General features: G+C 52.0%; 2 protein-coding genes across 7 annotated transcripts in view; one reads left to right on the top strand and one right to left on the bottom strand.

Moving 5' to 3' along the window:
- GRK5 (G protein-coupled receptor kinase 5) overlaps positions 1 to 14809 on the bottom strand; it is a 251111-nt gene that overhangs the window by 143065 nt on the left and 93237 nt on the right.
- LOC134762021 (uncharacterized) lies at positions 310 to 2370 on the top strand (the record flags this gene model as incomplete). The annotated part of the gene is made up of 2 exons (XM_063727454.1): positions 310 to 795; positions 1819 to 2370. Coding segments are annotated over 2 exons (1038 nt in total), but the record flags the coding sequence as incomplete, so codon positions are not given.

Below are 14809 nucleotides of genomic sequence, written 5' to 3'. Positions count from 1 at the left end.
CCCACAAAGGCTACCTCCCCTCCCTGACAGCTGCACTGTTCACCAGGATGCAACCGTCCACTGCCTCATGACATCTTCACTGCAATGTAAGCGGGTGTCACTGCACTGCTATCTGAGCCTTGCTACATACCACCTGTGTGGCCTTGGTTAAGTCCCTCCGTGTTTTCTCCTGCAAACTGAGACACTGCTACCCACCTGGCATTGCTGTGTTAAGGATTAGCACCATATGCAAAATACCTAGCACCTCATAGGTGCCACTAAATGTAGCCATTGCCACCACCACTACCATTACCACCATCATCACCACCACCCTCCCCATCACCACCACCACTACCATTGCCACCACCACCATCACCACCACCACCACCATTACCACCACCATCATCACCATCACCATCACCACTACCATTACCATCACCACCACCATTACCACCACCATCACCACCACCATTACCACCACCATCATCTCCACCACCATCACCACTACCATTACCATCACCATCATTACCACCATTACCACCACCATCACCACCACCACCACCATTACCACCACCATCATCGCCATCACCATCACCACTACCATTACCATCACCACCACCATTACCACCACCATCATCACCACCATTACCACCACCATCACCACCACCATCACCACCACCATCACCACCACCATCATCACCACCATCACCACCACCATCACCACCACCATCACCACCACCATCATCACCACCATTACCACCACCATCACCACCACCATCACCACCACCATTACCACCACCATCACCACCACCATCACCACCACCATCACCACTACCATTACCATCACCATCATCACCACCATTATCATCACCATCACCACTACCATTACCACCATCATTACCACCATCACCACCACCATTACCACCATCACCACTACCATTACCACCACCAACACCACCATCACCACCACCACTACCATTATCACCACCATCATCACCATCACCACCACCACTACCACCACCATCATCACCATCACCACCACCATTACCACCACCATCATCACCATCACCATCACCACTACCATTACCATCACCACCACCATTACCACCACCATCACCACCACCATTACCACCACCATCATCTCCACCACCATCACCACTACCATTACCATCACCATCATTACCACCATTACCACCACCATCACCACCACCACCACCATTACCACCACCATCATCGCCATCACCATCACCACTACCATTACCATCACCACCACCATTACCACCACCATCATCACCACCATTACCACCACCATCACCACCACCATCACCACCACCATCACCACCACCATCACCACCATTACCACCACCATCACCACCACCATCACCACCACCATCACCACCACCATCATCACCACCATTACCACCACCATCACCACCACCATCACCACCACCATCATCACCACCATTACCACCACCATCACCACCACCATCACCACCACCATTACCACCACCATCACCACCACCATCACCACTACCATTACCATCACCATCATCACCACCATTATCATCACCATCACCACTACCATTACCACCATCATTACCACCATCACCACCACCATTACCACCATCACCACTACCATTACCACCACCAACACCACCATCACCACCACCACTACCATTATCACCACCATCATCACCATCACCACCACCACTACCACCACCATCATCACCATCACCACCACCATTACCACTACCATCATCACCATCACCATCACCACCACCATTACCACCACCATCACCACCATCACCACTACCATTACCATCACCATCATCACCACCATTACCACCACCATCATCACCATCACCACCACCATTACCACCATCATCACCACCACCATCACCACCACCATTACCACCACCATCACCACCATCACCACCACCATCATCACCATCACCACTACCATTACCACCATCATTACCACCACTATCACCACCACCATTACCACCATCACCACTACCATTATCACCACCATCATCACCACCATTACCACCACCACCACCACCACCACCATCATCACCATCACCACCATCACCACTACCATTACCATCACCATCATCACCACCATTACCACCACCATCATCACCATCACCACTACCATTACCACCATCATCACCACCACCATCACCACCACCATTACCACCACCATCACCACTACCATTATCACCACCATCATCACCACCATTACCACCACCATCACCACCACCACCATCACCACTACCATCACCATCATCACCATCACCACTATTACCACCACCATCACCACCACCATCACCACCACCATTACCATCACCATCACCACCACCATCACCACCACCATCATCACCACCATTACCACCACCAACACCACTACCATCACCATCATCACCATCACCACTATTACCACCACCATCACCACCACCATCACCACCACCATTACCATCACCATCACCACCACCATCATCACCACCATCACCACTACCATTACCATCACCATCACCACCACCATCATCACCACCATCATCACCACCATCACCACCACCATCATCACCACTACCACCACTATCACCACCGTCACCACTACCATTACCACCACCATCACCACTACCAGCACCATTACCACCACCATCACCATCACCACAGCCACCAGCACCACCATTACCACCATCACTACCACCATTACCACCACCATCACCACTATCATCACCATCACCATCAGGCTCTGTGGGTGAGAGAACTGAGGACACAGAGCTGGCAAGGGACAAACAGCACGTCTCAAGACTAGGTCCTCTGACATCTGACTCTAAGTTCAACTATGTCTCTACCCTATTATGCCCTACATACACACACATACTTCCAGAGCTTCCCCATCAGCATGATGCCAGCGTCTGTCCCAACATTGCCAGGGATGCCACAGGAAGGAGGAAGTCTCACGGGGGCACCATGATTCGGCCCCTACTGCCTCCCTGACCTCATCTCCTCCCACTCTCGCCTCTACTCACTCCATTCCAGCCACACTCTTCTCCTCAAACACCCCAGGCACGTTCCTGCCTGAGGATTTTTTCTGCAAAGGGCCAGATAGGGTCTCTGGGTCACGGAGACAGTATGCAGACAAATGAGCACGGCTGTATTCCCATAAAACTTTATTTACAAAAACAGGCAGTGGCTGGATTGGGCTCTGGAAGTACAGCTGGTCTCATTTTCTCCGCTCTGGCTGCTCCGGCTGCTCCCTCTGCCTGGAATCCTCTTCCTGCTCCTTGGGAGAAAACCGCCTCAGGTTAACAGGTTTTGCCTCCTTGCAGCTTTTGCACAGCTCTCACTTTCTCCATGAGGCTGACCCTGATCACCATTAAAAAATAATCATTTATTGAAATGAAATTCACTTAATATTAACCATTTTAAAGTGAATAATTTAGGCTGGCTGCAGAGGCTCACTCCTGTAATCCCAGCACTTTGGGAGGCCGAGGCGGGCGGATCACCACACGAGGTCAGGAGATCGAGACCATCCTGGCTAACACAGTGAAACCCCATCTCTACTAAAAATACAAAAACAAAAATTAGCGGTGGGTGGCTGTAGTCCCAGCTACTCAGGAGGCTGAGGCAGGAGAATGGCGTAAACCCGGGAGGTGGAGCTTGCAGTGGAGCTGAGATCGCACCACTCTACTCCAGCCTGGGCGACAGAGCAAGACTCCGTCTCAAAAAAAAAAAAAAAAAAAAAAAGTGAACAATTCAGTAGCATTCAGTACACTCAGTGTTGTGCTTCCAACACCTCCGTTTAGTTCCAAAACATTTAAAACATTTCTGTCACTAGGAAGGAAAATCCTCTACTCACTTTTTTTTTTTTTTTTTTGGAAACAGTCTTGCTCTGTCACCCAGGCTGGAGTGCAGTGGTAGAGCGATCTCAGTTCACTGCAACCTCCACCCACTGGGTTCAAGTGATTCTCCCACCTCAGCTTCCTGAGTAGCTGAGACTACAGGCGTGCACCACCACGCCCAGCTAATGTTTGTATTTTTAGTAGAGATGGGGTTTTGCCATGTTGCCCAGGCTGATCTCAAACTCCTGAGCTCAAGTGATCCACCTGCCTCGGCCTCCCAAATTGCTGGGATTACAGGTGTGAGTCACCATGCTAGGCCTCTACTGGCCCTTTTTAATCCTACAACCTGCCCCCACCCACTGCCCCCATCTCAGGACCCCTCTGTCTTTCTTTTACTGTTAATTTCTAAGTCCCAGGCACACATCACCCTGCAGCAAGCGTTCTGCGTGGCCTCCTGAGTTATTCTGCTCATTGCTTCCTGCCAGGCTCTGCCTCACCTCCCGTTGGAATGCAGACTTCATGTGAGTGGGTATCCCTGTCTCTGAGACACCTAGAACAGTGCTTGGACATAGCAAAAGCTCCATCAATCTCTGATGAATGGACGGATGGATAAACAGATGGGGGAGGCAGGACCGGAAGGGAAGAAATCATTTCCAAATGGACTTAGAAACAACAACAAATAAGCCACACTGCACACCATAATCTCTGCGCCTCCATTTTCTGCTCTGAAAAAGGGAATACAACCACCTTCCCAGCAAGGCGGAGGGTACACACAGCCCTTCCCCTGGGTGTGCCTCTTCCCATCTCACTGTGTCTGTTGACCCAGCCCTGGATCAAGAGCTCCTTCTTCTAGGGCAGTGTGGAAAGAGAAGGGGCTCTCATCAGACAGGGAGGGCTGGGCTGCTGACTCTTCTGTCCACAAGCTGAATAACCACAGGCCACTTCCCCAACCTCTCTGAACCACAGTTTCCTAATTGGCTTAATAACCAAATGCCCTTTGTAAGGGTAGATTCGAAAATGTGCTTGAAGCCCTCACACTGTGAGAGGCATGAGGTGGGCACTCATCCCATTTTAAGCCCTCTTGCTCTGCATCCCAACTCCCCAACCCTGCCCTGCCTGGGGCTTCCCTCCTTTTCCCTCTATCCCTCTACATCTCTTAGGAGAAAGGAGACCCCTAGTCCTCTTGCAACACTATTGATCTTCTTAAAAATGTCTTTTCCCAAGAAGTAGCAGAACTGGAAAAAAAAAGTTCTTTCCAAGGAAAATAATTTTTTAATGTATTTTTGTGTTCACGATGTTTTTGCCCATTCTGGTTTTCACAGTTGAGAAAAGTCTGCCCACAAAAATTGACTTTTCACTACAAGAGTAATCCCCTTCTCTCAGCAAGGCCCAAATTTGGTCACTTTTGCTTCATAATGTTTTCTCTGGGTTAAAGGGGAAGAGAAAGCCAGGGGAAGGGAGATGAGTGGACACCTGAGAAATGCTCCTGGCAGTTGTAGGTCAGCCCCTGCTGCAACTGTGGCAATTCTGTTGGAGAAATAAACAGGACTACTTGCTCAGGAAAAATACAATTTTTCATAGGATACTCATAAAAATATTTGCATTTTCCTGTGAGTACTAATTACTTCTGCTTTCCCCTGAATTTTTGCATCCCCTATTTCAAAGAAGCTAAACAAACGCTGTAGAGATCCCGGCCAATCAAAACCTGCTCAGCACTCAGGTACATTAATTACCATGTGGACATGATCGTGTACACACAAGGCCTGGGAAGCCTGCGCCACGGAGACGCTAGGATGAACCAGGCCCTGGCCTCCATGCTCCACCTCCATAGTCTCTGGGCCTCATGACCCTACAGTAAAGTAGATTGGTTTTGCAGAGGAGGAAACAAGCCCAGAGAGGACAGGGGTCTGGGCACACAGCTGCTGAGAGGCTGAGCTGGGATTTTAGCCTAAGAATGCCTGGTTCTTAACTCCCAGTCCACAAGGATGACACTGGCTCAAGGGACAAGCAAGAGCTGGGTCCTAAGAAAGTTCCCCCAAAGTCTGAAGCCACAAAAGCAAACACCAGCACAGCACAGAGGCACCTGTAGAGGGGATTCCAACACAGAGATGAGGGTTCTCATCTGGTCTCTGTCCATAGCTGTGTGACCCCAGGCAAGCTGCTTACCCTCTCTGAGCTTCAGATTGTTCAAGCGTAAAATGGGGAAACACCACCCTCTTAAGAAGGCTGCTAGGGCCTAAGTGAGATTGTGGTTAGCACCAGTTAGCACTCAGTAAATGTGAGCTGTCGCCATTACTCTGACCTGACTCTTGATCTCACATAGGGTCACAGGACCCGGGGGATGAAAGGACCCTTCCTTGTCCTTGATTCAACCTCCCTCAACACTCCCATTGGACTCAGAATGCTTCCCTCCCACCAAGGCCTTACTGAGCTCGGCTCTGCCTCCCCCAAAGTTCTTCCATCCACCGTGCAGAATCATACTGAGGACCTATTTGGTGCTTGGCACGTGGCCCCTGCCCTACAAGAACTCACAGGCTCGTGGGTGGCACTGACCCATGCCAGGTGACAATACTAGAGGAAGAGGGGGGTGAGGGGGCACAGGGGAGGTGCAATCAACCCTGCCTGCGGAATCAGGGAAGGCTTCCTGAAGGAGGTGACCCTTGGGCTGAACCCTCTCTTCTTAGAGACCACACCGTCCCTCATGCACCAGCCCTGCAGGGATGTGGCAAGAACTCCGAAGGTGGCCCCAGTTTCCATCTAGGCTCAAGAGCCCGGGACCTGGGCACCAGCCCTCCCAGCCTCAGTACCAGCCTCCTCACTGGAGGGAGCTCCCAGACAGGCCCTGGGAAGATCTGCCTCCCTCAGGGAAGAGTCCTTTCCCTTCAGCTCCATCTGGGAAGTGGGGAGAAGGGGGCTGGCAGGCCATCCTGCCAGCATTCCCCGAATCCATACAGGGCTCCCCTGCCTCAGAACTGGACCTGCCCAGGATCTCAGGCTAACACTAAGATCCTCCTCCTGGCCCCCTGGAACCAGGAAGCAGCTGGCCTAGGGGTCAGGGGCGAGGGCAGGCCTGAGCATGGCAGCCATGGTGCCTGTGCAGCCATTGTCTCTAATCCTCAGAACGACGCATAAGAAAGCTCCCCCACCGCATGGCACAGGAGAAGACACTGAAGCTATGAAGAAGTGGGCTGACCAGCCCAACGTCACCGGGAAGAAAAACACATGCCTCCTAACTTTGTCACCCTCACTGTGTTCACCTTTCCCTTCAAGCACTTGGGGCCAAGGGAAGCCCCATGGAGTGGGCTGCTCCCGGGGAGGAGTCAGGGGACCCAGAGAGGATTCTGAGGGAGCACACGCCTGGCCCATACATCACAGATGACCCCACAGATGACTGTACCAAAGCAGCAGCGAGGGCCTTTGCCACACGCAGAGTTCTTCCCAGTCACTTCTACCACAAGCACACAATTTCAGCAGGGCTGCAGTATGACACCCATTTTGTAGATCAGGAAGCTGAGGCCGGGGCAGGGTGAGGCGTGCCTGGGGTGCACGGTCAGTGATGGGGGCCTGACCCTGATCCAGATCCAAACAGGAGCTGCTGTGGGCACAGCTCTGGTACCCAAAGATAAACCCGGGCACTTATGTTCCTGCAAGGGCCTGGGGAGCAGCCTTAGACCCAGCTCTGACCCCGCAGGCTTGGCCTACAAAGACGCGCTGGGCATACAGTGCAGACCCGCCATGGGTGCCCACTCCCAGGGGACCAAGGATGATACCTGGAGAGGTGGGTGCTCAGATGGAGCCTCATAGAGGCAGGGTATAGGTTGGGGCCCCAGGTTCCCCATGACCCTTTCCCTTTGTACTCTCCCCACCTCATTCCTGTGACACAACAGAGCAAACTGGGGCAAGGCAGTGGGGCTTCAAAAGGCTTCCTAGAAAACGCTTCTTGAATTGTAAAATGGCCAAGGAGGGCTCTGTTGGGAAGATGAGGTTTTTACCCCTCAGAATTCAAAATCCAGTGTGTATGCAGAAAGGAGGGCTCGCCACCAGGAGACCAGAGTAGAGCATGGCTGCATGAGTTTCCTCTTGCTTCAGTAACAAGTTATTAATAGCACAAATGGAGTGCTATAGACACAAATGTATTATCCTACAGTTCTAGAAGTCAGAAGCCTGGAATCAGATTCACCGGGCTAAATCCAGATGTCAGCAGGGCGGTGTTCCTTCTGGAGGCTCCAGGGGAGAATCTACAGGCCACCTCTGTTCCTTGGCTCAATTCATGGCCCTTCCTCCACCTTCAAAACCAGCAGTTGCTGGTCAGGTCTTTCTCAAGCTGCATCACTCTGAACTCCTTTTCACAGGCACAGTCAACTCTCCCTCTAATCGGGTCCCTTGTGATTTCTCTGGGCCCACCTGATATCCCTGGATAACCTCTCCATCTCAAGAGCCTTAACTTAATCACATCTGAAAAGTGCCTTTTATCAGGTAGGTAACATATTCACAAGTTGCAGGGATTCGGATACGACATCTTTAGGGGACCATGATTCAGCCTTAATCATGCAGTGATTAAGACTGCATGCTCCAGGGCCAGACTGCCTGGGTTTAAACCCAGCTATGTAATTTACTAGCTGTGTGACTCCAGGAAATTTACTCAACCTCTCTGTGCTTCAACTGACTCCTTTGTAACCTCATAGATACAGGCGTCAATGAGCTGATGCACGTAAAGCATTTAGCATAGTTAAGAAAGTTCAGTGAATAAGGGCTGCAATTATCCCCTACTCTCCACCCAGCTCAGAATGAATGACATCAGAGCTGAGAGGAACCTTGGTGATCACCCACGCCTGTCCCTCACTGACGGCTGGACACCCAGAGGCCCACGGAGAAAAAATGAGCCATCCAGGTCACACAGCATTTTTTTAGGCAACCCCCAGTACTCTATAACCATACCTGGTACAGACGAGCCCAAAGAAGCATCCCCCATGTCTCCCCAGTGCCCTGCACCTAGTAGACGCTAGAGGACACTGCAGCTGGTGAGTCACCTGGAGGGAGAAGAGGGGAAGTGCTCCCCAGCAGAATGTCTGCAGGAAACACCTGCAGGTGCAGCGGCCCCAGCCAGATCCTCACACCCCACCCACCAGGCTCAGGGGCCCAGGCAGATGTGACACCTCTTTCCCCACGAGAAGTCAGCAGAACAAATCTTGGCTAGGGACACCAAAACCCATGTTCGGGCCAAGAGAAGGTGCTCTGCCCCACAAGTGTCAGCCAGGACCCCGGCTTCCTTCCCTCGCTGTGTGATCTCAGTGTGGGTTTGGACACATCCCCACTCTGCGCTTCCATTTCACATCAAAAAGCAGGACCTGGAATGGTTCAGTGGCTCTCAATCTGCAATCATAGTCCAGGAGTCCCTGACCAAGTTTCAGAAAATCCAAGAAGAAGCACACATGTGCCCCAAGCTGAAGCACACAGGAAGCTTGCTTGTCCAGGCACTGAAGTTTATCAGGGTGTACAGTTCAGGCTGAACAGACTCACACAGAGGTGTCTGCAATCAACAAAACGGGGGAAACAGTGACTCACCTCACACAGATGGACTGTTAGCGGGCAAATTTCTCCACAAAAGGCGACAAGAATCACCACGGGTCCTTGGCAGAGCCTCAACTAGACTCTGCTGTTTCCAACCAGAGAGGGCTGACTCACCCAAAAGGCTCCCCCCTCCCCCAAATCCAGCCCAGGCGGGCACTGCCCCAGTGGTTTGACTCCCTCACCATCACACAGTCCTCCAGCTGACACCCAGGACTCCCAGGGAGGCCTTCCAAGGGCTCAACACAGGGCCTTTCCATGGTCTCAGGGGTGGCTGAGAGCAGAGATACCGGAAGTACAGTGGTGAGGCCATCACCTGCTTCCTCACTGGGAGTTATTTTCTGCCTCAGGGCCTTTGCATATGTCATTTCCTCTGCTAGATACACACTTCCAGAATCACTTTTTTGCAATGAAACATTTCAAGCTTACAGAATGAGAACAAAATTTCTTTAAACCTGCATACCCACAGGTTTTGTCAAAATAATTCCTCCATCCACTCTCTTGTTGAGAGACACGTAGGTTAGGTCTTCCAGGTTTTTACCTCTCAAATGACGTTGCTCTGGGCACTTACATGTGTCTCCTGGGGAGTGGCACTTTACTGCTGCCCCCACTTCACCCGGCCAAGTCCTCAGGTCTTAGGGTCTTGTCCTTCCCTGATCATCCCCAATCAATCAATCTGAGTTATACCCACACGGCTCTCTCCCACCACTCCTCAGTCAGTGTCTGGCTTTGAAAAAGCAGTTATCAAAATTTGTCAGCAGATTTTCACTTATGTCTTTATTGGGTTTCCACCCAAGAGGACAGGGACCACGTCCATTTTGCTCGTCAGTGCCTAGGACATGTGCCTGGCACACAGCAGACCTCTGACAGGTCTGTGAATGAGTGAATGCTTGAATACGTGAGTGAGCAGAGGCGTCACCCCAGAAGCAGGTCATGCTGAGCCCATCTTCCCCCAGGTTTCTGAGAAGCACCTGACATGTCTTCTGCCAGCCCCTTGTTCTGTCAGCGAAGAGAGGAAAGGCAAGGGAGGGGACCACAGGTTCCCACAGCCTTGGAGGACCACGGGACCCTGGAGCTCAGGGCCCAGGGAGGTGGAAGGTCAGAGGTTCTAGGTCAAGTCCTTGCTGCCGACCACAAGGTGAGGCTCAGGAGATCTCATCTGGGCTTTCCTGCAGCTCCCCACAGCCAGACACCCAGGATTTTTCAGAAAGATGTGTCAGCAAAAGAAAAACTGCAGGGAGAGATGGAAAGAAGAGAAGGGAGGGGGTGGGAGAGGAGAGAGGGAAGGGAGAGACGAAAGAAAAACAGGGAGAGGAGAAGGAAGGGAAGAAAAGGAGGAAGAAAAGAGCAAGGGAGGGAGGGAGGGAGAGCAGGAGGGAGTTGCCCAAACACCCCTCATTAAGCGAACAACTGCCTTTCTGCAAATGCCCTGCTGGTCCGCATCTGCGTGCACAGGGCAAGCATCTCTGGGTGGGGACTGCATGGGGTCGGTTCTCATGCCCCACCCCTAGACAGAGACAGGCAAAGAGCCAGCCCTTGGTGGATGGCTGGTGAGTGGGCAGCGTGATGCGCTGGTGACAGTGTTGGGTGCTGGTTATAGACTCCCTAAATCGGGACTCAGGGGCCTGTGGGTGAGCTCAGCTGCTCGCTAGGTGGGTGACCTTAGGCCAAAAGCTCTTTGAGCCTCAGTTTCTGCATCCACGAAATGGGAAGAAGAATGTCAATGTTGCTGCCTAGGGTTGTGAGGAATGACGGGGAAATGCACAGAAGCCCATGCGCAGTGAGCACTCAACAGACAGCAGCAAATTAGCCAGGCACGGTGGCACATGCCTGTAATCCCAGCTACTTGGGAGGCTGAGGCAGGGAGAATTGCTTGAACCCTAGGAGGCGGAGGTTGCAGTGAGCCGACATCATGCCACTGCACTCCAGCCTGGGCAACAGAGTAAGACCTTGTCAGAAAAAAAAAAAAAAAAAAAAAAGCAGCTCACACAGTTAGCATACTGTTGTTACCCTGCTTTCCCCTCAAGGTTCCAGGTGGAGGTTTCCTTCCTCCACAGGCCACATCATCCCACTGCTCCAGCCCTTCAGCCAGGGCTGTTCAAAGCTGCCTCTTGGTCATGTCTCTAGATTTGTGCTGAGTCACTAAACACAGTCAAGATAAAGCCCAGGTTCTGAGTTTTCCAACATCCCCAGCACCAGGTAACACCACACCCTCCGCCTTCTGGATCCAGAAAGGCAGGTGAGTCAACCCTTCCCAGATGATCCTGAAGACGCAGGGCCAGCACCACCCTGGCGCTTTAGGGTAGGCAAGGACCCTAAGTCTGGCTGTAGGGACACCATGCAGTGGGAGATGAGTGATCAAAGGAGCCCTAGTTGAGCACCAAACCCAAGGGACAGCTGGGGTCCTTCACTTTCCCTCCCCGACCTTCCATGCCACACTGGATCCATCCCCAGTCTGGGCTCTGCAGTGAAATCCATACCTGTCCCCCTCCCTATGGCCCCATGGCTGCCACTGGACCAGGCCAGCATCCTCACCTGGACCAGCCTCCTCCCCTCCCACCTCCGTTCTTGCCCCCTTCAAACTATCTCCACCCAGCAGCCAGAGTTATGCAAACCCAAAGCAAATCATGGAATTCTCTCATTTGAAATCCTCCAATGACTTCCCAACAGGTTTAGAATCAAGTCCAAATGCCTCCCGTGACTCCCCCACAACCACTATGCCCTGGGGCCCACACTCCACTCCAGACACTCTGAGCTCCTCCCGGCCCATAGAGACCCTTGCGGCTCATGCTCATTGCCCAGCCTTTGCCCTGCTGGCTGTGCCCCTGCCTGACCATCCCTTTTCTGACAACTACGTCTCAACTAATATGACCTCCACACACCCACACTTGGAGGCTCCCCAGGCCCCATCTAAGGTAACACCTCCACCCCCACTGAATCTATCTCATTCTGTCATCTAATCCTGCTGCACCTCATCCACTACAGAGTACTCATCACTATCAGACGTTATTAGTTTACACATGTATAGATCATCTGTTTACAGATATAACATGATCTGGTCCAACTAGTGTTTTACTCTCAATTCACCATCCTGCCCCCGGGGCAGAGCCTGCATATGCCCTGGTCACTGCTGATCCTAGAACAATAAATACCGGACACATGGCTCACCCTCCACGAGTGCACCTCTCTGCGCTCCTGCCCACTGTGCAACCTCACGAGGGTCACAGACCCTCTCTGAGCCTTGAGGTCCCGCCTCTCTAAAATGCAAGATATTCGATCCATCAACCTCTAAGCCATCTTCCTTCAGGGATGGAGAAGGGGAGCAGGTGCTGTCACCAGCACTACCTTTGCCCCAGTGACAGCGTGCATATACAGCAGTAGGGCAGAGGGTGATATTGGTCATGTGGGGACAGAAGCTGCTCCAGAAGCCCCTGACAGAGGGGCCCCAGGGAACCCCAGGCCTCTGTGTGGAAGGAGCCCGCCAGGCCCCCACCTTCTCCTGCGGTTCCCAGGCTCTGCAGCCTCTGCTCAAACACCTGGACAGTCCTGCTTTCTGGCCCCAAGAAGTATTTACATTTTGATTAAGTCTGGTTTGAAACCACCAGGTAGGCTGGCTTGAGGCCTGACACACCCCAGCCAGTCGAACTGTAATAACAAGGTGCCCTGGGGAGCAGGTAGAAATGTGGGGCTGAGGGAGGAATCGCCACTCTCCAGAGGCCGCAGCCCCATCCTCCAGCCTATGCAGCCTGCGAAGAAAAAGTACAACCAGCTCTTGTGATTAGAGGTGGTCACTGCTCCAGTGAGCCCCAGGGTTCTGCTCTGGAAATAAACAGCAGGGCAAGGGGCTCAGGGCACCACACCCAGACACGAGGAGCCTGTCCCTGCCCTTGGGCTCCTCTGCCAGGTAGCATCACCCAGGAAGCAGGACGTAATCCTGTTTCAAGCTGGGGACTTACACAAAGTCACATTTTTATCCTGGATATATTCTGAGGACTCTGCTAACAAGCTACCACTGTGAGGCCTCCACAGGCTGGGAAGAAGCCCAGTTATTCATTTTACTAGCTTCAAGTCTCCTTGAAAGTGGGATTCTGGAAGCAGTAAATGACACCTTAAAGGAATGTGGATTCCTGTGTCCAGAACTGCCACTGCCCCATCACCCACTCCTTGCCACCCCACCTGCAAGGGAAAAAGTCCAGGAAGCCAACGAATGCTTTAGAAATGCAGTTTTCCTTCATTGCTTGGTATTTTCATAAGAAATCAAGTCTCCTCAGCAGAAAGTGCAACTCTGCTTGCACCACCTGGCACTACAAAAACAGAAAGATTTCATTAAGTGAATGAGCTCCAAAAAGATGGCAGTGGCTGCCGAGAATCCTGGAACTCAAGACAGGGTCCAGGCTCAATGAACGGGAGTCCCACAATTGATTAGTAATGTCTGCCATTGGCCTGGCAGGGGAAAATGCTACCCATGCTAAGTGTTTGCTGTTCAGGGATCAGAAAAGCAGCTAAAAGAGCACTTCCAGGAATTCAGAAAACCCAGGGTTTGACTGGTAAGGAGTCATGGTCAAAGTGACTCAAAAGGAGAGCCAGGGGCTTCTGGAAGACTAAAGAGAAAGCTGCTGGCAACTTCTTGGGCAGAGGACAAGACACTCCTAGAAAGGTCAAGTCACTTCCTCAGCAGCTGTCGGATGGGGGGTGCTCTAGAGCCACCTCTGTGCTGTGGGTAACACCAAGCCTGGGCTTCCTTTCTTATAAAACAGGAGGAACAGTCCACACCCTGTGTACTTCATGGGGCTGCTGTGAACACCCACTATGTGTGGAGACAGGGGAATAGGACTCACAGCGAGAATGAACCAAACACAACTGCACGCAGCCACAGGCCCAAATCTCAAAGACAGTGGTGAGTGAAAGGAGCCAGCCTCAAAAGGGCCAAGGCTGCATGGCTCCTTTCACCCAGAGTTCAAAGGCAGGCAAGACTAACCCATTGCGTTAGAACCACCACAAGGCAGATGGGGCCTGGAAAGGGCTCCCGGGGGGTCCTGGGGTGTAGATGACGTGTTTCTTGACTAGGGTTCCACAGGGTATGCACTTCATCACTTTATGAAAAACCATCCAGCAGTACGTCTATGGGTTCTGCACTTTTTTTTTTTTCTTTTGGGACTGAGTCTCACTCTATTGCTCAGGTTGGAGTGCAGTAGCATGATCTCAGCTCACTGCAACCTCTGCCTCCTGGGTTCAAGTGATTTTCCTGCCTCAGCCTTCCAAGTAGCCAGGATTACAGGCACCCGCCACCATGCCTAGCTTTTTTTGGTTTTTGGTTTTTTTTTTTTTTTTGCATTTTAGTTGATATGGGGTTTTACCATGTTGGCCAGGCTGGTCTCAAACTCCTGATCTCAAGTGATCCACCTTTGGCC

This window comes from Pongo abelii, chromosome 8 (assembly GCF_028885655.2).
Source record: "Pongo abelii isolate AG06213 chromosome 8, NHGRI_mPonAbe1-v2.0_pri, whole genome shotgun sequence".
NCBI lineage: Eukaryota > Metazoa > Chordata > Mammalia > Primates > Hominidae > Pongo > Pongo abelii.
Note: the sequence above shows the minus strand (reverse complement) of the source record. Positions and strands in the feature narration are given on the sequence as shown.